Consider the following 27,624-nt stretch of genomic DNA (forward strand, 5'->3'; position numbering starts at 1 on the left):
TGGGGGGCAGGGGGCGCCTACAGAGAGCATGCTCCTTGGCTCCTCACCAGCCCCCTCTGATCGGTGGGGAAGCTGAGGCTCGGGGTGGGCGGCTCACCCAGGGGCAAACAGCTCAAAGTGGGACAGTGGGGACTTGAACCCGAAATCCGTAAGCAGGCTTTTGACTACCCTGTGAGTGGGGAAGAGAGAGAGAGAGAGACTGCGCTTGTGTTCACATCCCCGAGTGTGCATGCATGTGTGTGTGTGTGTGTGTGTGTGTGTGTGTATGTCACAGCTGGAGAAGGGTGGAGAACCCTCAGGTGGTGCAGCAGGGCAGGACCAGCGGGCTCGCCTCAGAACAGTGCCCGAGCAGTCCCCAAGGACTATTTTAGACACCCCAGAGCCCCCCTGGTCTGTTTAACGGGTTTTCACACCCTTTGGCTCACAGGCCTTGCTTGTGGATCTCCTTCCTGAAAGTCACCTGCAGAGATATAGTCCAAGGGGGGGACCCCAGTTAGCCACCAAGTTCCATTCTTGAGACGTTGTGCTGTGATCCCATCCCAAGGACCGGGGCTGGAGGGAGGAGGCGGTGAGCACACGGCTGTCACGTGAAGCCCCCGATGGGCTCGTTTTCTGTATCGAATATTGGCATCGAGAAAAGTACATGGAACTAGGTCCACACCAGAGTAGGACTTACCCACCATTATGCTCTCCATGCCCAGCACAGGGGGTCTGGGATACAGCACGTGTTCTATCAGCATTTGCTGACGGAAGAGTAGGCACCCCTCTGCTGAGCGGATCATGCCAGTGCTTCCAAACCTGGCCTCCTAATTAATCTCTGAGGCCCTCAAGTGCGTCCTTGAAACTCTCCTTTGGATTAATCCTAATGGGGCCTCAGACTAGATCAGAGCTATTAAAGGCATAACCCCCAGTGCCTGCTCCGAGGTAGACGTTACCAAGCAACTATATGGTTCTCACTAGCTAAATCGGGATCCTTCTTAACACCCTTCCAGGCCACGGCCACCAGGCAGTCGTCGTGGTTGGTGATGGAACCTATTTGCCGTCCTGAGGGGGGACAAGCTCCTCTAGCTTTGACTCTATAAACCAGTGAAGTTTCCAGATGGTGGGGTGGGTTTAGGGAGGAGTGAGGAAAGATCAGGTAAGAAGGCTCCGTGGAGACTCAGTCTGGGGACCCTCGGAGCTGTGTGAACGGGTGAGCTTGTCCCACACCCGATGGGAAAAGCAGTTCATGTGGAGAGGGGACGGGGGACCCCACTCGCTGCCTGAATCTTGACAGAGGTTGGAACAAGCGCTCATTCCAGAAACCACAGGCAGCTCAGAGCTTTTATTAATTCCAGGGCCTGGAGGAAGAGCTGGGGCCAGGGAAAGAGGCAGGGCAGCTGGTGACCCAGGAGGGAAGGAGTCTTCCCAGACGCCGGGGCCACCAGGCTTGGAGAGGGGGTGTGCGGGCAGGCTGAAGCCTGGTCCCCTGAGATTTAAAATGCTCTTGGGTCAACGTTAAAAGTTACAAGTAAAACTATGAAGCTTCTAAAAAAAACCCAAGGAGAATAACTTCATGACCTTCGGGTAGGCAAAGATTTCCCCAACAAGACAGAAAAAGCACTAACCACTAGAGAAAAGACTGATAAATTTGACTTCGTCAAAAGTCAAGAACGTCCGTTCACCCAAAGACCACATTAAAAGAAAGGCAAGCCACAGAGTGGGAGAAGGTCTTTCTAATACATATAACCAACGACAGAATCATATCACCATATATAAAGAATGTCTACAAATCAATGGGAAAATAATAAACAACCCGATTTTCAAAAATGGACAAGATTGAACAGGCACTTCACAAACAAGGATGTTCAAATGCCCAAGAGGCAAATGAAAAGTGTTCACGATCATTACTCATCAGGGAAATGAAAGCTAAAAATCACAATGAGATACCCTTATGCACCCAACAAGATGGCTAAAATTTAAAGACTTGACAATTCTAAGTGTTGGCAGGATAAAGACCAACTGGAGGTCTTTATGTGAGGCTCAAACTCACAACGCTGAGATCAAGAGTCACATGCTCCTCCAACTGAGCCAGCCAGGCGCCCCCATACAACCACTGTTTAGCTGTCTGGAAGTTCCTCAAAAAATTATCCATATAATTACCATAAAACTCAGTAATTACACTCCTACATCTATACCCATGAGAAATGAGGACATACGTCCACAAAAGACAGGAATGTCTCTGGCAACGTTATTCATAATAGCAAAAAAGAAGAAAAAAAAGGAAACAACCCAACTGTACATGAACATTAGAATGGGTAAATAAATCGTGGTATATTCATAAGATGGAACACTACCAGCCAGCAATGAAAAAGAATGCACTATTGTTACACACAACAACATGGATAAATCTCACAGACATGATATGAGAAAAGGAAATCAGACACCAAAGTACAGGCTGTGGAGTTCCATTCATACAAAGTTTGTATGAGTTTCCTGGGGCTGCTGTAACAAATCACCCCAAATGGGGTGTCTTAGAACAACAGAAATGTATTCTCTCACAGTGCTGGAGCCAGAAGTCCAAAATCAAGGTGGTAGAAGGCTTACAACTCTCCTGAAGGCTCCAAGGAAGAACGCTTCCTCGCGTCTTCCTAGCTTCTGGCGGTCAATGGCCATCCTTGGCATTCCTTGGCTCATAAGTGATTCACTCTAATCTCTGCCTCTGTCTTCACATGTCTGTCTTCCTCCCTGTGTCTCTATGTCCCTATGTCTTCAGAGGGCCTCCTGAAAACACCAGTCACTGTATTTAGGACCCACACTAATCCAGTATGACCTCATCCTAATTTGATTATATCTGCAAAGACTGTATTTCCAAATAAGGTCACATTCACAGGCACCAGGAATTAGGACGTGAACATATCTTTTGGGGGACACCACTCAACCCACTGCAAAGTCCAAGAACAGGCAAAGTGAATCTGTGGTGGTAGACATTAGCTGAGCGGTGATCTCTAGCGGGTACCACCTGGAAAGGGCACAGAGTCCCTGCTGGGCTGGAAATGTTCTAGATGTAGATGTGGGGGTGGTGATATGGTATATAGACAAGTAAAAATCCTCAAGCTGCCCACCTAAGCTTTGTGCACTTTGCGTGTGCTGTTCTCACTTGGAAATGCTCTTGTGGGGGGACACCTGGGTGGCTCATTCGGTTGAGGGTCTGCCTTTGGCTCGGGTCATGGTCCTGGGGTCCTGGGGTTGAGCCCCGCGTCGGGCTCTCTGCATAGGATAAACTACTTAATGCAAACCCCAGGGACTTAAAAGTCTCAGGCCCCACAGAAGTGAAGCCCCCGGAGGCAGAGAAAGATACAGGCAGGAACACTCAGAGACTGGCAGGAGAAAGAGATAAGCACACTGAGAGACACAGAATGAGAGATAGAGAGAAAGGGACAGAGTGCAGGACACATCCATGCATTTATCTGCCCTCCTCCAGGTATGTGTTCTGAGTCCGATCAAGATGGGTGCTGGGGATGCAGTGGAGTCCGGACATGGCCCCATCCCCCAAGGAGTTCCTGGCTGTGAAAGAAATTCTAGACATCCAGAGGGAGTGGGGCCAGGCTTTAAGGCAGGTCAGCCCCCTCTTCCCCAGGAGCTGGTGTTTCCCCCCTCTCTCCCCACCTCCCTCAAGAGTCCAGAGATGAAACGCGATGGGTCAGCCTAGAGAAAGCACGGACTGGGCAGGGGGTGGGGGGAACCCCCAGTGCAAAGGGCCATCTCCAGGACAGGTGCGCTGGGCCCCTCTCAAACACCTCTCTTCCTCCATGCTCCCTCAAGGGCCTCGCTCTATCTGAGGACAGGGGCTGTGGAGAGATGCTGGGCTTGGCACAAGGTTCAAACCCCGTCTGCCACGACTAGCTGTAGAACCTGGGGCAAGTCACTTAACTTCTCTGGGCCTCAGTCTGCTCTTTCTAAAATGGGAGGAAGATGGTCCGAAATATAGGTCAGGTATGGTGAGTCCCACAGATCAGGAGAGGACCCCATTGAAAAGATAGTTCTCCCAGATCCCAGGAGAAAGGGGCACGCCGTGCAGAGCCACACACACGGGGATGCCCCAGGGCTGGTCAGGAGGCCGTGGGGAAGGAACGGGGGGCAGGAGGCTTTGCTGTGGCTGCCGTGGGAAGGGGCGGGTGAGGCTACTTTGAATAACTCAAGTGGGCTTTTGGGTGTAGAGACCGTCCCTAATTGTCTGGTGCCTGGCCATGTGGTGATTAGGGCAGGTGGATAACGGCCTGGAGCAGGAGAGCCCCGTCAAGCTGGTGGTTGAGGTGCGGGCTCTGGATTCGTTAGTTCGTTCATGAAAAGCATGCCCCCAGAGAAGTTGTTTGCTATCTGTAGGAATTAGCTAGCCCTGGGAGGGGTGGCCTCTCCAGGGTCAACAAGACGCCAAGATAGCAAGGCATCAAAAATACAGAATAAAAAAAATACGGTTAATACTAGGGAATAACAGCATCTCTGCCATCTGTCTGGAGATTAAACCAGTTAGGGTCAGGTGTCAAGAGCTGAAGCCATATCTCACCTCCTCTGGGAAGGCTTCCTGGGCTGGCCCCACCTGGCACCTCTTCTGCCTGACCCCGACTGCCAGGCTTCCCCTGAACACTCTCAGATGCCTTTTTTCTATATCATGAGCTCTCACACAGTTCTGGGGGGCCAGAGGTCTCACTAGTCTGGGCTGATGGGTAAAGAGTGGGCAGTTCAGCCTGAATCAAAGAATTTTTTTTAAAGATTTATTTGTTTATTTGAGAGAGAGAGAGCATGAGCACGGGGGGGGCGGGGCAGGGGGGACGTTGTAGAGCAGAGGGAGAGGATCAAGCAGACTCCCCACCGAGCAGGGGGCCCAATGCAGGGCTCGATCCTAGGATCCTGGGATCATGACCTGAGCCGAAGGCAGACGCTTAACGGACTGAGCCGCCCAGGCGCCCCCAAAGAAGATTTTTAAAGAAGTGAATGAAAACAATCATATACCCCTCCTGGATACTCAGCCCATCTGGTGGCACAATGTGACTGGGAAAGATCCTTCGGAAAAGTCAGAGCAGGTGAGGGGTATTCTATCCTTATAGGGCATCTCGAATACTGTTTCAAGAAGGGCACCCACCTCCTCAAACCCACCCCTCAAGCCCAGGCAAGAATCAGAACCAGAGGGTCTGCTTTCAGGAGAGGGTGCAATGGGCATCTTGGCGGTCAGAGCATCCAGAGGGCTTAGTTCCAGAACGTTCCCTCGCTGCACTTGGGGCCTGGAAAGAAGGAGGAGACTAGGGTCTTTACAGAGGCAATTAGGTCAAAACGAAGTGAACTGGTGCCCTCATAAGAAGTGGAGATTAGGATGCAGACATACACAGAAGGGTGACCACGACGCAGGGAGAAGGCGGCCGTCCCGTCTGCAAGTCAAGGAGAGGGGCCTCGGGAGGAACCAACCATTTAAGACTCAAGGCTGATCGGATCGCAAGGATGACACTGAAGGCATTCACCTCAGACTGCCAGCTTCCAGAACAACGAGACAATAACTTCCTATTGTCTGAGCCCCCCGGTCTGGGGTCCTTTGCTGTGGCCGCCTGAGCTGACTAGTACACCCTCTGGAAACCTTCTTTCCAGAAGCAGAAGCTGTGGTTGGAAGACACAGGTGACCTTCACACAGAGGGGCCTGATGGTCAAGGTCAGGTCAGTGGTTCTCACGCTTGGCAGGCTCATTATAACACCAATCGCAGGCCCCACCCCAGTGTCAGAGTCAGCCGATTTGGGGCGGGGCCTGGAAATCTGCATTGCTAACAGGTCTGTTCTCCTCTGGGGCTGATGCTGCTGGTCCAGGGACCACACTTTGAGAACCAATGTTTTCCGTGCTCATTAAACTCTGAGAACCCCTGGCCTGACAGCTGGAGCGCCCAGTGGGAGAGTCACTTGCAAAGATGGGCCGTCTGGCTCAGGGTTTCTCAAGCTCTGCTGTGCATCAGAAGCTCCTGGGAAGACCCCCACCCCTGGGTCCTACACCGGGGCCTCTGGTCTGGGATATGGCCCGGGCAGTGAGATTTAGAAACCCCCATGGGTTCTACTGCACAGCTAGGGTTGACAAGAACTCATCACACTCCAGTGCGCAAGTATGACATTTGCATCCATTCTATTCCATCCTCTTCCCCCCATTTTCAAATGCTGTTCCTGCCCCTATGAAATCAATTTCACACCCATCGATGGGTCACAGCCTGCAATTTGAAAAGTGCTGGGAGGGCGTGAAGGCTGAGTAGGAAGGGCCAGCATCCTCCCAGGGTCAGTTACTGGCGGGCTTCACACAGGGCGGGACAGCTGGGATTGTGTTTCCGGAAGCTCCCCGGCAGGCCGGTGGGCAAGCAGGCGGTCTGTGGGTGGCCGAAGGGCAAAGGCCAGGGCTTTCAGCCTTCCTGCTTTTGCATCTACCACCCGGAACGCATCTCCCTTTGAGAGAAGGGAACAGGTTCAAGTCTGGCCTCATCTCCTCCAGGAAGCCCTCCTGATTACATCCCCTTTCCCAGGATCGCAGGTGCTGGTGTCCTGTCGGTGCCCCCTCCCAAGGCCAATGCCCAGCCAAAGCCGACAGCTCAGGAATGTGGAGACCAGAAGGAATGAGGGAGTAGATAACCCAGGCCCAGCGGGAGACCCTGGCCCGGCCTCGCCCGCCTCCCACCCTGCATCCTGTCAGCTGCCCTGCCCGCCCAGTGGGACCTGCCTGGCGCCACAGGGATCAGGCCCGCTGAGGGTTCCAGGCATGGGTGGAGGAGGTCTGCCCAAGGCAGGGAGTGGCCAAACGTGGTGTAGGAATGGAGACTGGCAAAACCCAGGAGGAAGAGAGCTCCCCGCCCAGCAGTGTTCCCAACTCAGGCTCTTGGAAGGGCTCCTGGGCACGATGGGCTGGAGGAGGTGAGCCGATAAGGGTGTGCAGGAGGGAGCACTGCCGAGAGCCAGGCAGAGGGAGTACGGACTGGGCAAGAGGAGGGTGGATAGCTCTGCCCACCAGCTCCTGGAGCCAGCATGGCGAACAACTGGGGTGCCCAGCCCTGGGAAGAGAGGGCCTTGCTTTGGGGAGTGTACCCCACAGCTAGGGCCATCACCCTATCAGAGAGTGGGGTGGCTGGTAGGGTGAAATGCCCTAGAGGCCTCCGCTCCGGGCCGTAATGCTGGTGGGTGAGCTTGCGCACCCCCAAAAGACTCAGTTTGCTCACCTGGGTAGCCGGATCGTTTAGGGAGCCATGAATACCTATGCGAGTCCATCCCGTATCCTGCCCCTCACAGCTCACCAGGCTGCAAGCCAAAGTAGGCAGAGAGCTGCCTTCTCTTTAAGTGAATATACTAGAGGGGCAGGAGGTCTGGAGGGAAGATTTCCCTGCCCCGGGGATGGGAGAGTTCCCTGTGGGTCCAGGAGCATATTGCCGCTGGGCAAGCACCCCCAGAGATGGCCCCGGGCTCCCCAGCCTCATCACAGTCCCCGGGTACACAAAGGCACAGAGGCTCCAATAAGGCCAGCGAGGCCAGGGCCCACCTGGGTTTTGGTTAGGGACGGAGGGTGGGGACAGAGAGAGCCAGTGACTAGGATGGAATTTACTGCCGCCCGCCCACATGATGGGGCTCCGAGTTACAAGTACATAGATCCACAGGAGATCCAGAGTGCTCTTTCTGGCAGTCCGAGTTTGTAGACAGGGCTCCTGACCCCTGTGTTTATACTTGGGATAATAATATCCCCAATCGCAAATGGAGATGTGCTTTGTAAACTGTCAAGTGTCAAACAAATGAAAGGCGTGCTCTGGATTCATCCATCCTGGGTCCCTGGGGAGAGGGGGGCGTGCAGAGTCTGCCCGGCTAGCAATGTTCTCCCCCAGACAACAGCAGACAGCTCAGGAGGCGATGTGGGAACAGCACGGGGCAGAACAGCACAGCCTGTCCGGGACACCCACCCCCTGGCTCGCACCGGCCAAGGACCCAGACTGACAAATGACTCAGACACACAAACACCCAGGCCTGGGCAGAGGCGAGGCGTTGCGCAGAGGTTGCTGGATCAGAGATGAGGAGCTCGGGAACTGCGGCATGGAGGAGGGGGTGGTGCTTGTGAGAAGGGGGCTTCCCCTGGGCCTCCCCCCTCTCTCCCTCCAGCCTCACTCATCTGCTTTGTTCGCCTAAATGGTGTCATGGACCCCATCCTGCATTGGAGAATGGGCTGTCTACCTGAGGCTTACAGACACGGGTTTTCAATCTTAAAGGCCCATGGGGACCCCGTCTCCATTTTTCTGGGGTTAATTACCATTGATGTCACCATTATTGGGTATTACTAGGTGATCCGCCCAAGCTCATGATGACAGCTGCCCCCTCTGCACCCCCAGCCTCCTCCTAGCACCCCAGCCTGGGAGATGCAGAAACACCCTGCACTGGAATCCAGCCACCTTCCCAGCTCCCAGAAACCGCCCCTGAGTACCACCTGTTCCTCCCTCAGGCCCAGACCCGCAGCTTCCCATCAATCGACTTTTAACTACAGACCCTTTACCTCCAGCGAAGTCTGACATCTGTCCCCTTGGCAGGCTCCTTTCCTCTCCTGGCCCGTGCTCAGAGAGGTCCCCAGCTGCCTCGGGGCAGGGACGAGCCACAGAAGGCCTTTCTCATTTTCGGGCCAAAGTGTTGGCTCCGGGTGCTGCCCGGTAAGCCCCCACCCTGCCCCCCCCAACCTCCACCTGCTCTGGTTGGGTCACCAGCATGAGGCAGGGCCTCTCCCCTGGGGCTGCCTGTCCTGGTTGTGCCCCAGGCCTCCCCCCCCCACCGGCCCTCAAGGACGTCCCTTCTTCCCTGCCCCTCTCCCTCCCCCTCATGCCCTGTCCTTCCTATAATCTTAATAGTGGGAGCCACCCTCGGGCTCATCCTCACCAGTCCCCTCATGATCTTCACCTGCGTTGTCCACCCCACGTGGCCATTGGCCACACGTGGCTACTGAGCTCTCGAAATGCAACCAGTCTAAACTGAGATGGGCTTTAAATGTAACTTCCACGCCAGTTTTGTTGTTTGTTTGTTTGTTTGTTTGTTTGTTTTAGTGTAATTGACATATAACATTGTTTTAGTTTCAGGGGCACAAGATGCTGACTTGATATTTGTACAAATTGCCGTCACCACAGTAAGTCGGATTAACAATCCATCACCGGCTATAGTGATGACCTTTTCTGTCGTGATGAGAACTTTTAAGATCTGCTCTCTTAGCAACTTCTAAATTTACCATACGGCATTGTTAACTGGGGTGACCGAGCCGTACGTGACGTCACCGGGGCTCATTTATCTTAGAACTGGAGGTTTGTACCGTTTGACCCCCTTCCCCCATTTCATCCCACCTCTGTCCCCTGTATCTGTGAGCTTGGGTTTATTTATTTATTTCGATTTCACATGTAAGTGAGGTCATACAGTATTTGTCTTTCTCTGACTTATCTCACTAAGCATAACGGCCTCAAGGTCCATCCATGTCATTGCAAATAGCAGGAATTCCTTTCTTTTTTATGGCTGAATAACATTCCATTGTGTGTGTGTGTGTGTGTGTGTGTGTGTAGCATTTTCTTTGTCTCTTCCTCATTGATGGCTACAGTAGGTTGCTTCTCTGTCATAGAGATTGTAAATAATGCTGCAAAGAACATGGGGTGCAATGTCTTGTCTTTTCTTTTTTTTTAAAGATTTTATTTATTTATTTGACAGAGACACAGTGAGAGAGGGAACACAAGCAGGGGGAGTGGGAGAGGGAGAAGCAGACTCCCCGCCGAGCAGGGAGCCCGATGCAGGGCTCCATCCCAGGACCCTGGGCTCATGACCCGAGCCGAAGGCAGACGCTCAACGACTGAGCCACCCAGGAGCCCCCAGATGTCTTTTCAAAGTAGCATTCTTGTTTCCTTCAGATCAATATTCAGAGGTGGCATTGCTGGGTCATCCAGTTTTAAGACTCGGTACAATAAAAGGAATGTAGAACATCTCCATAACTTTTATATCAATTACATGTTCAGATGATAATATTTTAGATATAGTCCGTTAAATAAAGCATATGATCAGAATGAATTTTACTTACATTTTCTTTATTTTGTGAGGCTACTGGAAAATTTGAAATCAGAAGAGGGGCAGGTTCTGGCCTTCATGTCTGCAGCTGGGTCTCTCCGATGAGCGAGGGTGGGTCGGGTCAGGGGAAGGGGTCCTTCACTTGGCCCTGCTGCTGATTCTCTCCAAAAGTGTCTACACTCGGACCCACACTCCCGACCAGCATTCCGTTCCTTCCCAAACCTCAGTTGGGTCCATCTGAAAAATTCATGCTCTCCTTACCAGTGTAACCTTGACTTTATTTCCTACGGGACTGGCTGAAAGGACGCTTACTCACACGGAGGTGGAGATGACTGAAAGCAGAGGGCCCCAGGCGCTGGGAGGGAGCACAGCATGGGTCCCAGGTCCGATGCACACCAAGCTCTTCCCAGGCTAGCCCTAAAGCAAATGCTTGTCTCTCTCTTTCTCTCTCTCTGGTTCCAGGTCCCACGCAGACAGCCGCATCCAGTACTGGACAGACAAAAGGACCATGTGTAGACAGGGGGGAAACAGAAACCACACCCAGACTTCCGGGGGTCGGTTCACATCAGCAGCTTCTGCCCCCCAGCTCCCGGAGGGCACAACTGTGCCATTATCCAACGCTCTTGGACGACACGGGAGACAGAAATGGGTCCATCTTCAAAATACCCTCAGCGATGGCCAGGCCAGAGGGGCCTAAGATGAAGCGCCAAGCCCAAACACAAAGGCTCCCACCAACGCCCCTCAGAGGGGCTGGGGACAGGGATGCCGAGGGCACAGATCTGCAGGGACAGAAGCTGAGACTAGGGAGCCTTGCCAACGTCCAGCCCTCCAGGACAAGTCTGGGAGCTAGGGAACAGCTTCACCGGCCAGAAGGGAGGCCAGCCAAAAGGAAGGAGAGTGTCAGAGCCGTTGAACTGGGTCATAGAGGGCCTTGAAGGCCATACTCAGAAGTCTGGACTTTATCTGGGAGACAATTGAGGGTTTCCAGGCAAAGCAGTAAGATGCTCAGAGTCCAGCGGGGCCGACGGCTCTGTCCTTTCTAAACAGGTGCACCTAGAGGACTTGGAAGACGGAGATGGCCTGTCAGTGACTCACCTGGATGCTCGGCAGTGAGTGGGCGGGGGAGGCTTGTCGGTGATAATTGGGAAGCCAGGCTCACCCAGCCCGAGATGCATCACGCAGCCCTCCGTGGGCGGTTCTACCTTCACGACTTTAACCTACGCAGCTATGCAGGGAGGTGGGCATAGAGCAATTGACGACTGCTGGGTTTCTGGAATGTATGAGGGAATGAATGAACGAATGTTGACTAATAACTGTAACCCCCGGTCCTTAACATTACGTATTGAATGCCCTGGGCTAAATTGCACTGAAGACTCAGTTCTATGGGTGGGTTCAGAACCGAGGCCCCTTTTGCGGTGTACAGAGTCTTGGATGCAAGTTATTGGAGCTGCTGCACCAAGCACAGGGTGCTAAGAAGAATGGGGGTCCCAGGTGGGGGTGGAGCACAGGGCCCTGGCCGTGCAGGCAGAGGTCTGGCCCAGCAGCCCGGAGTCTCTCCCTGCAAGCCCCCCTCCGCACCTCTCCTGGATCCCTGAGCAGCAAGAACTCTCCTTCTGGCTCTAGCCTCCCTCCCGGTCCTGGAATTAATAAAGACTCTGAGCAGACTGCGGTTTGCAAGTCTGAAAGCCGGTTCCTGCCCACGTCACTGCCCCAAGAGGAGTGGGGCCCAGCTCCTCCCCAGCACCCCCTCCGTTCCCCCTTCCCAGGAAGGGGCAGGCACACAGATGCACCCCCTCCCTGGCCTCCTCTTCCCACAGGCAGGCTCACCCTAGGCACTGAGCCTCCAGACCCCGACCCTGAGCAGCCCCCACCCCCACCAACAAAGACCAGTTTGGGCGCATAACCTCTGTCAGCTACCCCAAAGTCCCCCCAGATAACACACCCTGGAAGCAAGAGCTTACATTTACTGGGCAACCAGCTTCTAGCCTGTTCTCTTCGTGTGCCCACCCCTCTTCCAAATTCCTGGAGTGGCCACTGCCCGAGACCAGAGGGAGAGGCAGGGATGACCCGGGGTCCCAAGGTGGCCCGGCAGAGGGTCGAACTTAGACTTACACTGAATACAGGAGTGGTCCTTGCAGGATGAGTGGTAGAAATAGTAGCGTGAATACTAGTACTAACATCAAATGAGAATGGAGCATTTTGGATCTGGCAGGCACGGTACAGAAATATATGACCACATTTTATTTATCTCTGCAATCACCCTTCTAGGCAGGGATATTTATCACCACCTGACGTGAGATGAAACTGAAGCTCTATAAAGAGCTTACCCCAGTAGAAAGCACTAGAGTTCGAATTTAATGCTAGGTTCACCTGAGTCCAATGCATGGCCTGGTTGTTGAACTCGAGACGGCCGCGGGGCTCCTGGCTGGAGGAGGGGTCCTTTAGCTCCCTTGCTCAGAACTGTGGTTGTGGCTCCCCCTCATTCTCCATCTGGGGGCAGGGAAAAGCTCAGAGAACTTGTGGCCTCGACTTTTTCCCCCTCAGAGGCTCTGATGAAGGCAAGTATCCATTTCCCTCCCCGATCCTCTGGCTCCCGAATTTCTTCCCCCACTTTCGGGGGCTGGGGAGGCATGACCCTCTCTTACCCTACCCGACCCCAGAAAAATCCCCCGGGGTCCTCATCCTGTTTCAGGCAGGCTGGGACCACCGGAGTCCTGGAAATGCTGGTCCCAGCTGTTTCAGCACAGGGCCGCCCCCTCCTGGCCACCAGAGGAATGTCAGCGCCCCGGGTGTTCTCCTAGGGCTGGGAGAGAATTAGCAGTCTGGGGACTCCCGGAGTCTGGTCTGGGCGCTAGCAGTGCTCAGCATTGAGACAGATGGGGGCTGGGTGATAAAGGGGTGCTGGGCCACCTCTCAGTCCGGGTGAGGTCCCCAACCCCTCGGTCCCCCATAGAGCACCTGGGGATCCTGCCTGAACTTCACCAGACACTGTGGTCTGCACAGGCCTGCGTGTGGGACTGTGACCTTGATCCATGACAAATGGAATCGCTGTGATGTGTCAGGGTCTCCCCCATGTCCCCCAGACGCCCCAGGGGACAACGCCAACACGGTCTCAATTCCCAGGTGATTCCCCTGGTGCAGCCCCTCGGCCTTTGCAGATACGGATCCCAGACCTGCCCAACACTCCCCTCTGCAGCATCAGGCAGGAGACTACGACCTTAGCCTATAAAGAATGGAGCCCTCTAGTGTGTCAGGGTCCCCCTTCCTTTCCCCAGATGCCCCACGGGGCAGCGCCAACATGATCTCACCTTCCAGGCCACTCTGCTCACAGCCCCTCAACCTCTGCAGATGTTGGCCTCAGGCCCTGGACCCCAGACCTGCCCAGCACCCCAACTCCTCAGCTTCGGGCAGGGACCGTCTCTGGCCAGACCTGGGGGTACTGGGGGGGGGTCTGGAGGGCCGGGGTGGGGGCAGAGGCGCGGGACAGCTGGCCGGTGTCCCCACGCTGGGCCCGGGGCCCAGCCGGAGGGGCGGGGGCCTGGCCACTCGGGCCTTGGCTGGGGCCGGATTTTTGGCCGGGCTGCAGGGCCCTCCCTCCTGCTTCCTCTCCCGAGGGCTGTCCTGGCAGAGGCCCCCCTCGCACTTTCTGGCGGGAACAAGGCCAGCAGTGAGAGAACAGCTACAGAGGGAAAGCGGGAGAGAGATGGGGGGGACTGTGTGTGTGTGTGTGTGTGTGCGTGCGCGCAAGCGTGTGTGAGTGTGTTTTAAGGAAAAAAGCCCACAGTCCCATCCAGTCAGACCCAGCCTGGGAGGCTTGTGAGCCTGGCCTTTCGTAATTGCCCCCCTCCCCGCGGCCCCCTCCCCCAGGCCTCCCCCCTCTCCCGCCCTCCCGCCCGCCCTCTCTCCCTCCCTCCTTCCCTCTCCGCGCGCGCCGAGGCAGCAATTACGCTTTGGGGATAAAACGAGGCGCAGAGAGCCGGCTGGGGCATTTCTCCCCGAGATGGCGGGTCTGGGATCTGCAGCCCGGCGGCCCGGAGTCCTTCTGCTCCTGCTGTGTATCGCCCACCCCTCGCAGCCTGGAGGTAGGCCTCACCCTGCTCCCGGGGATGCCCGCAGCCTGAGGGCCTCCCGGCCAGGTGGCTGGACTGACTGGCCAGAGGGCGCCCTTCACCCGGCCGTGCTCCGGGGGGTCCCAGGCGGGAGCCCCTCAGCCACTGGATCCTTGGAACTGCCCCTCCCGGGAGCCAGCCCGTGCTGAGGAGGAACCTGTCACACAGCCACCCCGAGACTCAGGACGGTCCCGACCGGGTCCCGGTTCTGCTGCCCCCAACAGGACCGAGGACTCCTGCTCTGTCCCGGGCGCTGTCCCAGTGGGGGGCTCCCGAGCATGCTGGGGACGGGCCGGTGGGGTCCGGTTGGGTCGTTGGGCACTAGCAGTTTGCACACCTGTGGACCCGATGGGTGTGCACACGTGCCCTGGGGGCAGGGGACCTGGGCTGGAGGCCAGCTCCACCGCGGTGAGCTGTGTGACCTCAACAGGTTCCTTGTCCCCCGGGGAAGTCAGGACACCCCTCTGAGGAAGGTCAGGGTTAAGTGGCTTACGGGGTTGTGGGTTGGAAAGCCGCTGCTGTGGTCTGTCCGTGGTGAGGAGGACTGGGGCATCCGAGCATGTGTGTGAGCGTGTAAGTGTGTGTGTGTGTGTTGGGGTGCGGAGTTGTAAGGTGGGTGGAAATGCTGTGAGCACGTGCAAAAGTCTGCCACCCGACAGGCATGCACACTGGGAAATATGCACTCCAGGTGTGGATTGTCACTGTGTGTGTGCGCGTGTGTGCGTGTGCGCGCTGTACGGAACACAAATGAGGATCAGGGAACCCGGGGAAGGTAAAATCTCCTGGCAGAGAGAGGGTGGCCAGGGCCAGAGGCTAAAGTGGACCTCGGGGCAGTCCTGGACCGTTGGGCATGTCCTCTGCCACAGGCCATAGGGTGCCCCCGCCGTGGGGCTGCTACGCGCCTCAAGGGCCCCTGGAAGTGGCCTCCCCGGGGCCCCCGAAAGGTGCTCCTGGCCATGGGAAGAGAGGAGTGCAGATACTTGAGCCGTCTGGTGGGGTAGCCTGCGTGGGGGTCAGCTTTCTGGGGGCGTCCCCTTGCCGTAAGAACCAGACCTTCAGTGGGGGCCAGTGCAGGGGGCGGGGGCCAGGTGGGAGCAGGGCCAGGCCGGAGGGCTGGAGTACGGGGCTGGGCAGCAGTAACAGTTTCCATGTGACTGACTAGCTGGGCAGCGCTGCTGGGAGCAGAGGGTTCCTGCACGGAGGTCAGCTCCTGGACCTGGAGGAGGGGCAGGGGGACTCGTGCACCATCAGGTGGGGCCCAGCAGGGGGAGCGAGACAAACCCCCAGGACCGGGCCACCCCAGCGTGCCCCCCCCCCGCCAGAGCAGCAGCTCTGGGCCCTCCTGAACCTCCTCCCCGCTCCCCCGGGTGTGGCCCCTGAGCACCTGCCTCCCCAGACAGCGCTTCTACCCGGAGCGTGGCAATTAACCCCCTCAAAAACCCTAAGAGAACATTATCCTCTTTTGCAAATAGGGAAATGGAGGCTGAGACAGGGTAAGGCAGCCTCAGGGGGGCTGAGCACCAGCCAGTTCTCTGCCAAAGGATGAGGGGTGGGGGGCCGGGTACCAGGCTACCTCTGGGGAGGAGCATGCCCAGGGATGAGTCCTCCAGAGAGGGCACACCCTCAAGCAGAAGGCACCCTCTCCTTGTGCTCTCGGTGACACTGCGAACCCTCAACTGTCCTTGTTCTTCTTTTGCAAACATAAATCTCAGCTCGGTCCCAGATGATAGAGCAACTGGGTCCCAGTAAGGGCTGTGTGAATCCATGACATCTGTTGGGGTTTTTGCCCAGAGCCTCCGAGAGAGGTCGGGGGGAGGTAATGGGAGGGGTCATATGCCTACACACACGGAGCCACCCCCCAGCTCTCCTGGGGAGCCCAGCTTCTGCCCCCCACCCCACCCTCTGCCAAGAGGACATCACCCCCATGGGTTCCCCAGCTCCAAAGAACTATATTGCCAGTGGAGGGGGCTCCCTAGGAAGACTGTGATGGAAAGGGTTATCTAAACCCACTTAGGATGGGTCCAAAGTAGCTTTGAGGACCCGCCGCCCCAAACCCCCACGCCATTTAAAAAGAGAGAGAAAAAACAATTAAATCGGGTAGAATTCCGTCCCCCGTGCCCCAGAAATATTATCAGCCTTTTCTTTTCCTGATTCCGGAACTAAGGATAATTTGGAACAGGGCTTGTCAACCCTGGCTGCATATTGGAGTTAACTCGGGAACTTGAAACGGCTCTGATACCAGGGTCCCACCCAAGAATTCCTGCTTTCTTTGGTCTGAGGAGGGAACTGGATTGTGGAGGTTTTGTAAATGCCGCCCAGGTCACTCCGATGAGCCTCCAGGGTGGAGGACCTGTGGTCGAAGGGCTAATCCCTCTCTCTGCATTTGCTAGGGCTGAGGCAGGAGGGCAGACATGCCCAGGGGAGGGAGGGGACAGAGTCACCCACTAGAGGACAGATTGTTTTTGAAAAGCCCTTGGCAGCCTTTCTCCAGGCAAACAATAAACAGCTTCGTAAGGTCTTATCTGCTCCCTTGCCAGCCCCCTGGACTGGGGCTTGGCAAAGCCCCTTGCCAAGGCCTGCTGGCCCAATGCTCATTCCCTAACAGCCTTCTCCACATCTTTGAACCTGAAGCCCAGGGCCCAGGCAGAAGGCCCTGCATGTGACTGGGGTCAGCTGTGGGTCCGGGCCAGATGCCCCGTCTCACTGGCCATCAAATGAGGAGAAACATCCCTGCCCTATTTATCTCCTAGGCCCAGTGGGAGGCTCCCGCCGCGTAACATCTGCCAAAGTCACATCAAATAAGGGGACTGTGGGAATGTGAATTCCTGAAACGATTCATCTTCTTATTCAGAATGTGTTTACTTGGACCGATTGACTCTTATAATTAGAGCACATTTTTAAGGTTTAACTTTCCCTCTTGCTACTCACGCCATGTTTTGTCTGCTGGGTGGAGCACGCATGAGTGATGGAGGAAGCAGATACGACTGGGGGCCCTGGCGGCAGGGGTGGGGGTGGGTGGGGAAGGGCCGGGAAGAGTCCCGGGAAATCCAGGAAGGCTTCATAGCAGAAGCGACATTTGAGTTAGACCTTGAAAGAAAAGGCAATGCCTGAGAGGCCGTCTGTGGATGAGAGATGAGCCTGGGGCTCTGGGGCTCTGTGAGGCGGAACTGGAGAGACGGAAGGGCAGATTCTATCTCAGCAGAAAGAGGTAGAGCCGACAGCATCGGGAGGGGGTGACTTTCCTGTCACCGGAGGCATGCAAGCCGGAGCACAGGGGGATGTTTGCAGAAGGAGTTTCTGCCCACGCCAGAAGACTGTTATGATCTCTGAGAGTCTAGGATCAGGATTCTAAGAGGCAAGAGACAAGTTCCACCCTGGGCTAGCCTGCAAAACAAGCCAAACCCACATAAAACAAGACAAGCATGCTCCAAGCCAACTCCTTTGGACGAGCTGAGCAGTGAGAACCACAGGCTCAGAGAAGGCAGGAGGGGGAGAATTTGAGCTCAGTCTTGGAGGAAGGACAGGACTTGGGTAGCAGAGAGGCGCTCCTGGCAGGAGGCACGGCTCCGACCAAGGTGAGGAGGAGGATGACCAGCTGGAGCATGAAATCTGCCTTTCTGAAGGCCCTTGACCGACTACTGTCTTAATCTGTTCTCACCTCTCCGGCACTTGGCGAGAGGAGGCAGGGCCGGGATCCTTTGCATCCCCTGATCCTTCTCCCTTAGCTCAGTGCAAAATGGCGGTCAAAATCTCTAGCTCCCCAGGCCATCATGGTTTGGGCACGGAGTTTGGCAATCGCTGTTGGGATCTGAATCATGGGGGGGTGTGGGGACAGCTGGGGCAGGCCAGGAGGGCTGCAGAGAGATGGGCAGGTGCTGGGGAGAGAGCAGGCAGGACCCCAGATGAGGTGCAGGGGAGCAGAACCTCAACAGAGGAAGTAGGGGTTCAGCCGGGCCCAAGGTGGGGAGCCCCCCAGGCTGGTTGGGGATAGAACAGGTTGGACCCAGACCCACAGGCAACATCCTTGTCTCCCTTCAACCTCATTCCCCTGTGGTTTATTGACTATCTACTGGGTACCTGGCCCCAGGCCACGCATGCGCAGTGAAGTGTAGACAGAGTCACCTCTTTTTTTTTTGAGCAATCACTGGATGCTAGATTCAGGGCAGGACCCTTTGACAGTTTGCAACAGCCTTGCAAGGCAGAGGTTATCAGTCCCGCATCGCTTACAAGGAAACTGCAGCTTGGAGGGGCTAAGTGACTTGCCCAAGTTCACGCAGATGCCAAGAAGTGGCACGGCCAGGATTAGAGGCCAGGCGGGTCTGTCCTGAGCAGCCTGCCCCGGAGCCAGAGAGCAGAGAGGTGGGGAGAGGGGACTGTCGGGAGGGAAAGAAAGGGGAGGAGGATGAGAGCTGAAGCAGAGAAACACCCGGACTAAACGGGGAAAGGCACAGAAGAGACAGCGCTCAGAGCCGGAGGCCGGGGCCAAGGGAGGCATCAAAAACCCAAGGCAGGCTGTGTGCGTGCTTGGCAGCCGGTGACAGGGCCCAGGCGCTCCTTCCCAGCAGGCCCAACCTCCTGGGGCCACCACTCTGCGTCCCCGAGGCTCTGACCTGATTGCTTGCACACTCCAGGTCTGGATGACAGGCCCTGGGGTGGGGGGGTGGGGGGGTGGGGGGGGCCTCCAGGCCCTGGGGGGCTGTGGCGCCGGGGCTTTGGCATGGGGTAGCCGTGACAGCTTGGCATTCCCCACCCCGCTGGGCTGTTGCTCAGGCTGACGGGGCCACAGTGGCCAGACATCTGCCATGAGGCCTCCAGACACACCGCAGAGCTGCCCGACCCTGTCCCCCAACCCCACCCGCGCCCCTGTCAGCGGGGTGGTCCCGGGGCCCTGGCCGGAGCCCTGGCAAGGCCACTCGTCAAGGCTGGGGCCGCTCTGTGGTGGCGGAGTCGGGGCCTGGGCCGCCCCGGGATCGTCTGTTGCCATGATCACGGCAGGCCCGGTGCGGGGCCCGGCCGCCCGGCGTTTCCCAGGGAGGGCTTCGCGGGTCCGTGGGGAATGAACTCGTGATCTCGGCCGGGCAGACAGCCCCTGGCCTGGCCAGTGAATTAGCTTTTCCTTAGGAAACTATTCACTTTGCTCATTCATGGTGTCCCCCTCTGGGCCCCGGCACCTCCCAAGACAGCCCTGTGTCAGGCGGCCAGAACCCCACCCAACCGTGGCTGCCCGGCGGCTGAGGACGCTGACCTCACGCCATCGTATCAGTGTGGGGCTGGCCGGCTTAGTGCTGCGATGGCCACACTCCCTTACTGCTCGCGGTCCCAGCCCAGGCTGCCCGCCCCCAGCTCCGGCCCCTGCTCGTGCTGCCCAGGGCTGGGTAGCGTTGGCTGCCCAGACGAAGGGACCCAGCCGCAGCCCCACACCGGGCCCTCTCCGCGGGGAGAGGAGCAGGTAACACCGTGCCAACCATCCCGCTCAGAGGGGTGGCCTGGGTTTGAATCCAGACTCCATCTCTTTCCAGCTGTGTGTCCCTGGGCACCCGTCTTAACCTCTCTGAGCCCGATTTCACATCTGTTAAAACGAAGATAGTCACCTCTGCCCTTCCAACCTCATAGGGCCATTATTATGGTCACCGCGCTTTTACTAGTTCTAGTACTTACTTACTTCCAGGGGTCCCGGGGGCTGTTCCTGGTGGAGTTCCCGGAGGCGTCTATTACCCAGGTAATGTACGTGAAACTTCCACACACCCAGGTGAGGCAGAGCGTGATCGGTTCGTAAGAGATGCGCCCCATGACAGCGCAGACTGGAAGAACATTGGCGCGCCCCCCAAGCAGACCCGCGAGCCGCTCCTACTTAAAGGCAGTCTGCGTGACACTTTTACAAGTACTCAGAGCATGCATTTTCTGAAAGATGAAAGACAGTGTTTGTTTGCCAGGCTGTACGGAAGTGGGCGCCATCATGCCCCCCCTGCCTCTCAAACCATGAACCCCACTCTTGGGAATCCATTCAAAGAAAATAATTGAAAGGTAGAGAAAAAGAGAGATCCTGAACAAAGTTTATCGGGGGGTTATTTGCAAAGACATAAAACAAAAAAGCCCACCTGACTGGAGGGTGTGATTGAGTCGACCCTGACATAATACACAGCTACTAAAAAATAGGAGTGTGCAACCTGCCCAACCGGACGGCAGAGTGCTTTTCCGGGTGCTAACAATGTAAAAGCAACGACCGCGTGCGGCTAGAGACTGGGAACACCCCCGAAAGATAAGGGGCAGAATATTGCAGCTCTGGCATGGGGGGAGGGCACATTTTCTTTTACTATGAAAAAAAAAAGCATCATGCTTTAAAGCAGATTGAAAAATCAAATGCAGCACTTTCAATACTTAGAAAGTATTGGAAAGGCGTTTCCAGAGAGGTGGACACCTGAATGTGCAGGAAGAGGCACCAGAGAGGGCGTGGAAGCCCCGCCCCTTTTCCCAAACCTTGCCCCACCCCCCCCACCCCCCGCGCCTCTTTCCTCTGGCCATTCCTGAGTTACATCCTTTTATAATAAAGTGATGATCTAATAAGAAAAAAGAAAGAAAAAAGCATTTGAGGGTTCAGGCCCGATATGAAATGGAGGGCAGCTGCCGACACACTCCCAGACACAAAGTGGCACTGGCCTGTTGGCCCAATGGGGAAACTGAGGCTCACAGAGGTTAAGGCTCACCCAAGGTCATGCAGCTAGGCAGTGAGGGACTTGACCGTGGGTCCATGGGCAGCTTTCTGGCAGAGACATTGATGGTTCTGTCTCTTTCTCTCTCTCTCAACACAGGTGCTGGTCTCGGAGGTCTGGGAGGAGGAGGTGAGCTCAGAAACCAAACTTGGTTCCTCACGGATGGGGTCTGGCTGTCACTCTGGTCCACCCAGGTCCCCCGGCCTCAGAACCCCCAGAAGGCCTAGACATCCCTCAGTTTACAGACAGAGCTTCCAGTTGGGAGAGACTTGCCGGAACCTACTGGCCTCCCAAGCCCCTCCCCTGGCCTCTTTCCCTGGTGGCCCCTGCCTCCTTTCCCGTGGCTTTTGATCCTCCACAACACCCCTGCAAGGCCCGCTGAGTGGGTATCGTTTTCCCTTCTGGGGCTGAGAAACTGAATCTGAGAGAGTAGAAACCATAAATCAGGGCTGGAGCTAGGCTTCCCACCCACACATCCAGACACTGGGCTCCCAGCAGTTCCCTGTCCAAAGGGGAGGACCATCCCTATCAGCCCTTCTAGGACCTGGGGAGTGAGACACGCCCCCCCACACCGCCCCAGGGAGATAAACAGTAGAAAAATCATGGTTTGGGGCTCCTCATTCACTCCCACCTCTTTTCTCTGCAGCTCTGGGGCCTGGAGGCAAACCGCCCAAGCCAGGTAAGACCTGAGGCCCCAGGGGCAGGGGAGGGCAGGGCCCACAGACTTGTGAACCGTCTCAGAAACAGCCCCGATGCTGGGGCGGGGGGGGGGGGGAGTAGAAGGCAGGGACTGATGTTCCAATGGCCACCAAGCCTATGAATGTCACTCTCGTGCTCAGAATCAGATGGTGGGCTCCAGACTCCACCTGGATGGTCCCCTGACCCCAGACCAAGTTTCTCCAGCCTCTAGGCCAAGACCCTAGACATCTCTGACCTCAGTGACAATCGGAGCCCTTATCCTGACCCCAGGCTGAACCCTGACCTGAGACCGAGGCCTGGACTTAACCCCAGCCCGAACCCTGACCCTGGGCCCTGATGAGCTCCCCTCCTGACCAGGCCCCTTCCATCTGTGTCTAGACCTTGGAGGTTTCCAGTAAGAAGATCTGGCTAGATCTGTCCAGGCTTCTGCCCATGGGGCCCGGATCTGCCACTGAGGTCCACTGTCAGCTCCAAAAAACACACCCGCAGGAAAGGAGGAGGGCGGGTCCCTCTGGAAACACTGGTGGATAAGGAGCAGGTGGAGGAAATGGTCCAGATTTATGGCCCCATCGGCGTGAGATGCTCCACATGTGGCCTTGGCAGCCCCCCCCACCCCTGCTCCGCATCTCCCCGGCTCTGAAACCAGAGGCTCCAGGACAGTTTGGATGTCCAACGGCTCTTACGAAATCCCAGTGTTCGATGATCCAAGTGCAAATGAATCTACAAGACCCAGATCCCCCCTTCCCTGCAAGCCTGTCTGGGTTGTGAAACTCCGGGGCCAGGCCAGGCGAGAAGGAGAGAGGCGAGAGAGCGGGAATCCTGGGCAAGCGCTTTCCTGGGGTCTGTAGGAGTCTGCGAGGCCGGGAGCCTTTGGGCTTCACTGCTGATCCTGCCAAAAGCTGCATCCCAGTCTTCCTGGAGGGGCGAGCTGTCCTCACAGGGTCCCCGAGGGCAGGGAGGAGGCGAAGGCGTGGGAGTAGGACTCTGCTTAGCCGGGAAAGCCCACTAAGGACTTTGCTTCGTGGGGGTCGTGACTGCAAAGCTAGGGGGGGATGAGTGGATCCCACCGGCAGCGGGGGACCCGGGGCAGTGGTGATAAAACACCAGTGGGGAGACTGGGGCCGCTGCCCACAGAGGCCCATAAGGGATGGGCGCTAAAGCGAGGCATTAATGAGTGCAAGACTTAGTGTAGACATCTGAAAGAACTTTGGGCTCGGAGTGAAGGAGTAGACCAAAAGGGAAGTCAGGACATCTCTTTCTGACGGCAAGGGCCTGAGGTCACCCCCTTTCAGCCTCAGCACCCTGGGCCACAAAGGCCCGGCTCGGGTCACAGTGCCCCCCTCCCCGACCCCAGAGCAGATCTGCACAGCCTGGCCACGGGGACGTCCGGGCCTGCCCAGGCAGGACGGAACGGAGCACAGGCGGCGCGTGTCATGCTTGGGAACAATTAATCCCTTGACAAGTAGAGGGTGGGTGCCCGGGCAGCCACTCCACGGGGGCCTCGGCGGGCTGGGCCTGCCCGGACTCTCAGTGGGGGCCCAGGCAGCCGGGAACCAGCACCACCCACCCCCCCAGCACCAGCTGGAGGCCAGCCGCCGGCCGGGGAGGACGGGAAGGAGCTGGGGGGACACCCACTGGGTGCCCTGGCAGGTGGCACACACTAGTACTTTCTACTCACCAGCCCACTGGTCCCGGGAAGGTTGGGGACATGCTGGCCATTCCGTAGGTGGGGATACTGAGTCTCTGAGAGGTGAAGTGACTTGCTCCCCTCATACACAGAGTAGCTAGGGGCAGCAGGGTTTGGATCCAGGGCTCTGTGACTCTGGGAAGACAGAGGGTTAAGCTGGCCGGGCCCCTGGGCTCCCAGCTATGGGCAGCTCCTCACCTCTCTCCTCCTTTCCAGGGGCTGGACTCCTGGGGGCGTTCGGGGCAGGTGAGTCCCCTGGGAGGAGCGAGCAGGGGTGGGACTGGTCATGCTGCAGGTGGCCCTGGGATCAGACAGCTGGTGGGGGAGCATGGGAAAAGGGCAGAGCAGAAGGGTGGCCTGCCCACCCACCAGCCCCAGCTTCTTCTCACTTCCTGCCGGGTCCTCATCTTCTCTTCCCAGCCCTTCTGTGGTCAGGAAAGGCCTGAGCCTGTTCCCTGCCCTCTTGGAGCTCAGGAAATGGGCTTGGCTTGAGAGAAGCCCCTGACAGAACTGGGGAGGGGTAGGGCCTGAGGTGCTAAGGAAATGCACCCAGCACACCCCCAGCCCTGGCCGGACGCATACTGCACCTGCCTGGAAGGGAGAGGGGCCGGAGTTAGAGACCCACCTTGCAGAGGGGCCCACTGAGTTTCAGACGTGGTCAGCTCAGACAAGGAGGAGATGGCGTAGGAAGGGGGACCACACCCAGGGAAAGCCGGGTAGCTCCTCTGGGGCTCAGTAGTCCCCTGCGTCTGGAGCCTGTCCGCAGAGAGGCCTGCCCCTGGGCTCGGGACCCTGGCAGCCAGGACTGGAGCTTGCAGGAAAAGATTCTCACAGAATTGGAAACAAACCTGGCTCGGTTGTGAACTCCAACCTGATTGCCCATCGGTCCTGGCCAAAGCCATGGAATGTCTCCTGGAGGGGGAGAAGGAGCAATTGGGCCCAGATGTGGGAAGGAGAGAGCCAAAGGGACCCATTTGGCTTCTCATAAACATTTTAGCATCCGTGTTCAAGCAAGGAGGCTCCTGCACTGCAGGGCAGGCTGCATGGACAGACAGACAGATGGTGGGCGATGGAAGGGGCTCCAGATATAGGGGAGGAGGAGAGGGCTGAGCCGGGGGACCCCTGCAAGGAAGCAGCACAGGCCTGGGGTGGGTGCTGATGGAAAGAACAGAGCAGGACCTGGCACAGAAAGCCCTGCTGGGCCCCCCTTTAGCTGGCAGGCCGAGCAGAAGCAAGGTCTGGCCTAGGGGTGTTATGGGGGAGGTCAATGCTATCACGCCTACATGGCACCTAGTTGCTGGTCACTATTTTATCAGGATCGGCCCCTAAGTACCAACTGCTGGAGTCCAGCTTAGGGGCCTGAGCGCTGCACACGGCCCTGCCCGGTTCCTGATCACCCTCCACGAGACCCTTCCCACCCTGGGCCCAGGAATGACGCCCGCACACCAGCTTCTCTCCTCACCTGGCTCTGTCCCCTTCTCCCCTCAGGTGCTGGTGGGCTCGCAGGTGGTGGCCCTGGGGCAGGTTAGTGTTGACATCCAGGCAACCTGCCCATCAGGGGGCCAGAGCCAAGCCCAGGGTGTCTGTTAGGTGCGGAGGGCAGCTGGGGTACAGGGATGAAAGGCCAGGCGTGTCCTGGGCGCTTGCATGGGGGTGATGTTGTAGCAGTTGCCCAGGGCACAGGCAGGTCACGGCTGGGTCCGGTGTGAGAGCAGGAGAGAAGCCCCAGGGGCCAATTTATAGCTCTCCGGCGCCAAACCTGGTCCTGGGAGCAGGGCTCACTGCTTGGTATGGAAGCAGTTGGCCTCCCAGGAGGGACAGGGCCCCGTGGGCTGGGGCTCAGAGTCTCACCGGGTCCTCCCCTGGGCAGGGCTCGGGGCCTTTCCAGCAGGCGCCTACCCGGGGGCTCTGGTGCCCGGTGGAGCAGCGGGTGCTGCCGCGGCCTATAAAGCTGCCAAGGCTGGTGAGTGTTACCCTTGGGGACATGCCGTAAGCCCTCTGGCCTCTGTGAGCTCACGACTTTGCGAAGACCCTTCCCTGGGAGGCGGGCGGGCGGGCAGAACTCTCATCCCCAATCCACCGGGACTCGGGGAGGCCGCCAGCCGTGCCCAAGTCTCAAAGCGAAGTGGCGGCGGGGCCAGGCCTTAACGCAGGGCCTTCAACCCTGACCGCCCAGGGCCCTCCTGCCTCCCACCATCCCTTGTGTGACCCCCGGCCTCTCCCACTCCCGGCTTTGTAGGGGCTGGGCTTGGCGGTGTCGGCGGCCTTGGCGGGGTGGGCGGCCTTGGTGGCATCGGCGGCTTGGGAGTGTCTACAGGTATGGTGGGTAGAGCTGGGCTGCCCAGGGGAAGGCCGCAGGCCCGGGCAGACCCCACTCTGATGCGGGCCCCGTCCCACGCCAGGCGCGGTGGTGCCTCAGGCTGGAGCCGGAGTCGGAGTCGGAGCCGGAGCGAAGCCCGGGAAGGTGCCCGGTCAGTGTGCAGTCCCCGGGGGGAGCGGGAGGGGGGCCGGACGGGGAGGGGAGAGGCCCCCCAACCCCCCCGCACCAGAGCCCTGGCCCCACGTGTGTAACATGGCAGAGATGCCGGAGACGGGCCCTGGCCTACCTTCCGGGTCCTTCTTCCAGCTCTGGGAGCAGAAAGGGAACTCAGAGACCCGCTCTCTGGCAAGCACTCAAGGGGCAGATGGGGCACGGGGGGCTCGGGAGGGACAGGCAGTCACGGCAGAGCCGGCCTAAGCCCCGGGCCGCGCTGACTCCCCGTCTGGTGCTTTGCACTCTGCAACCAAGCCCTTGAAGAAGTGACTTCAGGTTGAACAAAAGGCTGCCTGAGTCCACACAGCAGGGAGGGAACATCTGGAAGCTGTTAGCCCAGAGGTGGGCTGAGCCAGCCATGTAAACAGGCTCCGGGAGACAAGACAAATCCACACACAGAAGGGTTGGCAGATGACTTCCGAAACTCGTGGGAGAGCCGCGGCCACCGCGCTTGGGTCTCTGGCGACATCCTCCGGGCCCTGGGTGGCTGGTCCGGGAGCCCCGGGGCCGCTCCAGAGAGAAGGGCCCCGGAGGGGCTCCTAGAAGCCAGGCTACGGCTCACGGCTCAAAGCTCTTCTCTCCGCCACAGGTGTGGGGCTGCCCGGTGTATACCCAGGTGGAGTGCTCCCAGGCGCAGGTGAGGGCCAGGAGAAGGAGGGGACCCGAGGGCAAGGAGAGCAGCCCCCGGCAGCCTCCCTGGTGGCCCGTGGCCTCCCCAGCTGGGCCCTGACCAGCACTGTCCCCCTGAGCATCAAAGCTCAGGCCAACAGACAGAAGGCCCCGGTCATCTTTCCCCCAAGAGCCTAGTGAGCTTCACCGCCTGCCCCAAGTGCTGACCCTAGGCCCAAACCCAGACCATTGTCACAGCCCAAGGAGGGCCGCCCGGGGACACAGCAAGTCCCAGTGTGGCCAGTTCTTTCCCAAAAGCTCTGAGTCACCAGGGGGCCGGCCCGGCACATCCACCCTGCAGGAGACCCCCCTCCGAGCTGCCCTCTTGCCCTCCTTTTCCTGCCAGGGCCTGGCCTGGCCACCCCGCCCAGCATGTGACCTCCTGAATTCCCCCAAAAGCCCAGACTCGGCCCGCTCCGAGGGATTTGCTGACAGAGTGTCCCTCCCCACTGTCCCTCTGGCTGTCCCAGCAGAGACGGGAGTGGGACAAGTACCAGATGCTCCGCCTTGTGCGGGGACGGTGGGCAGGGTGGCTGCAAATTAACTCCAGTTTAGAGAGAAGGCCGACTGAGGCACAGGCTCAAGTGGCTAGGAAATGGAATTAACACTCAGGTCTTCTGACCTTGGGTCAGGCGGGGAAAGAGAATCACGGCCACACAGGCCCCCCACCAGCCCGGGAGCCGGGCCCGTGGCTGATAGTCATTACAGAAGGTCAGCTCTGGGACCCCGGGGGGGTGTGGCTCGTCTGCCTTCCCACACCTCACGGCCAGCTCCCCCTCGGCCCCTCAGGAGCTCGGTTCCCGGGTGTGGGGGTGCTCCCTGGGGTTCCCACCGGAGCCGGAGTCAAGGCCAAGACCCCAGGTATGCGGCCAGTGGGCTGGGAGCCCAAGGCGGGAAGGAATCTCCACCCTCCTCCAGGCCCCTGTGGCCCCTGGGGTGGGGTGGAGTGGGGATGGGGACTCTGAGCTCAGGGCCCTCCGGGTGGGCGGCCGAGATGGGTAGCACCCCTCTCAGAAACCCCCAAGTGTGAGCCGGGAGGTCCAGGCAGATGGGGCCAAGCTCCAGGCGGCCCGCCGGGGGTCCATGGTGGCAAAGGCTGATGGCTCCTGTCCTTGCAGGTGGAGGTGGAGCTTTCGCCGGAATCCCAGGTGAGGC

At 58.0% G+C, this 27,624-nt stretch overlaps 1 protein-coding gene and 1 long non-coding RNA gene across 23 annotated transcripts in view; one reads left to right on the plus strand and one right to left on the minus strand.

The window, feature by feature from the left end:
• Window positions 1-9,682: 9,682 nt before the first annotated feature.
• LOC115938279 (uncharacterized) lies at window positions 9,683-13,613 on the minus strand. 2 transcript variants are annotated; one of them, XR_004073431.2, is made up of 5 exons: window positions 13,371-13,613; window positions 12,433-12,552; window positions 11,158-11,332; window positions 10,379-10,551; window positions 9,683-10,299 (listed from the first exon to the last, which is right to left on the minus strand). It is a non-coding gene; the product is annotated as an uncharacterized LOC115938279 (long non-coding RNA). The 2 variants fall into 2 exon arrangements; XR_014145246.1 differs by lacking the exon at window positions 13,371-13,613 and adding an exon at window positions 12,708-12,827.
• A 110-nt stretch (window positions 13,614-13,723) lies between these two features.
• ELN (elastin) overlaps window positions 13,724-27,624 on the plus strand; it is a 30,774-nt gene continuing 16,873 nt past the window's right edge. For 5 of the 21 annotated variants that reach the window (XM_081819546.1, XM_081819550.1, XM_081819552.1 and 2 more), the window contains exons 1-12: window positions 13,727-14,144; window positions 19,840-19,890; window positions 20,981-21,010; window positions 21,528-21,560; window positions 23,484-23,513; window positions 24,756-24,791; window positions 25,138-25,230; window positions 25,507-25,584; window positions 25,670-25,738; window positions 26,390-26,437; window positions 27,259-27,330; window positions 27,588-27,617. In XM_081819546.1, the coding sequence (XP_081675672.1) occupies window positions 14,063-14,144; window positions 19,840-19,890; window positions 20,981-21,010; window positions 21,528-21,560; window positions 23,484-23,513; window positions 24,756-24,791; window positions 25,138-25,230; window positions 25,507-25,584; window positions 25,670-25,738; window positions 26,390-26,437; window positions 27,259-27,330; window positions 27,588-27,617 (652 nt within the window). In that variant the 5' untranslated portion in view covers window positions 13,727-14,062. Of the gene's footprint in view, window positions 14,145-19,839; window positions 19,891-20,980; window positions 21,011-21,527; window positions 21,561-23,483; window positions 23,514-24,755; window positions 24,792-25,137; window positions 25,231-25,506; window positions 25,585-25,669; window positions 25,739-26,389; window positions 26,438-27,258; window positions 27,331-27,587; window positions 27,618-27,624 lie in introns of all 21 variants that reach the window. The other 16 variants (XM_081819553.1, XM_081819567.1, XM_081819563.1 and 13 more) reach the window with 15 other exon arrangements.

This window comes from Leptonychotes weddellii, chromosome 5, assembly GCF_054177405.1.
Source record: "Leptonychotes weddellii isolate Sample4059 chromosome 5, ASM5417740v2, whole genome shotgun sequence".
Taxonomy (NCBI): domain Eukaryota; kingdom Metazoa; phylum Chordata; class Mammalia; order Carnivora; family Phocidae; genus Leptonychotes; species Leptonychotes weddellii.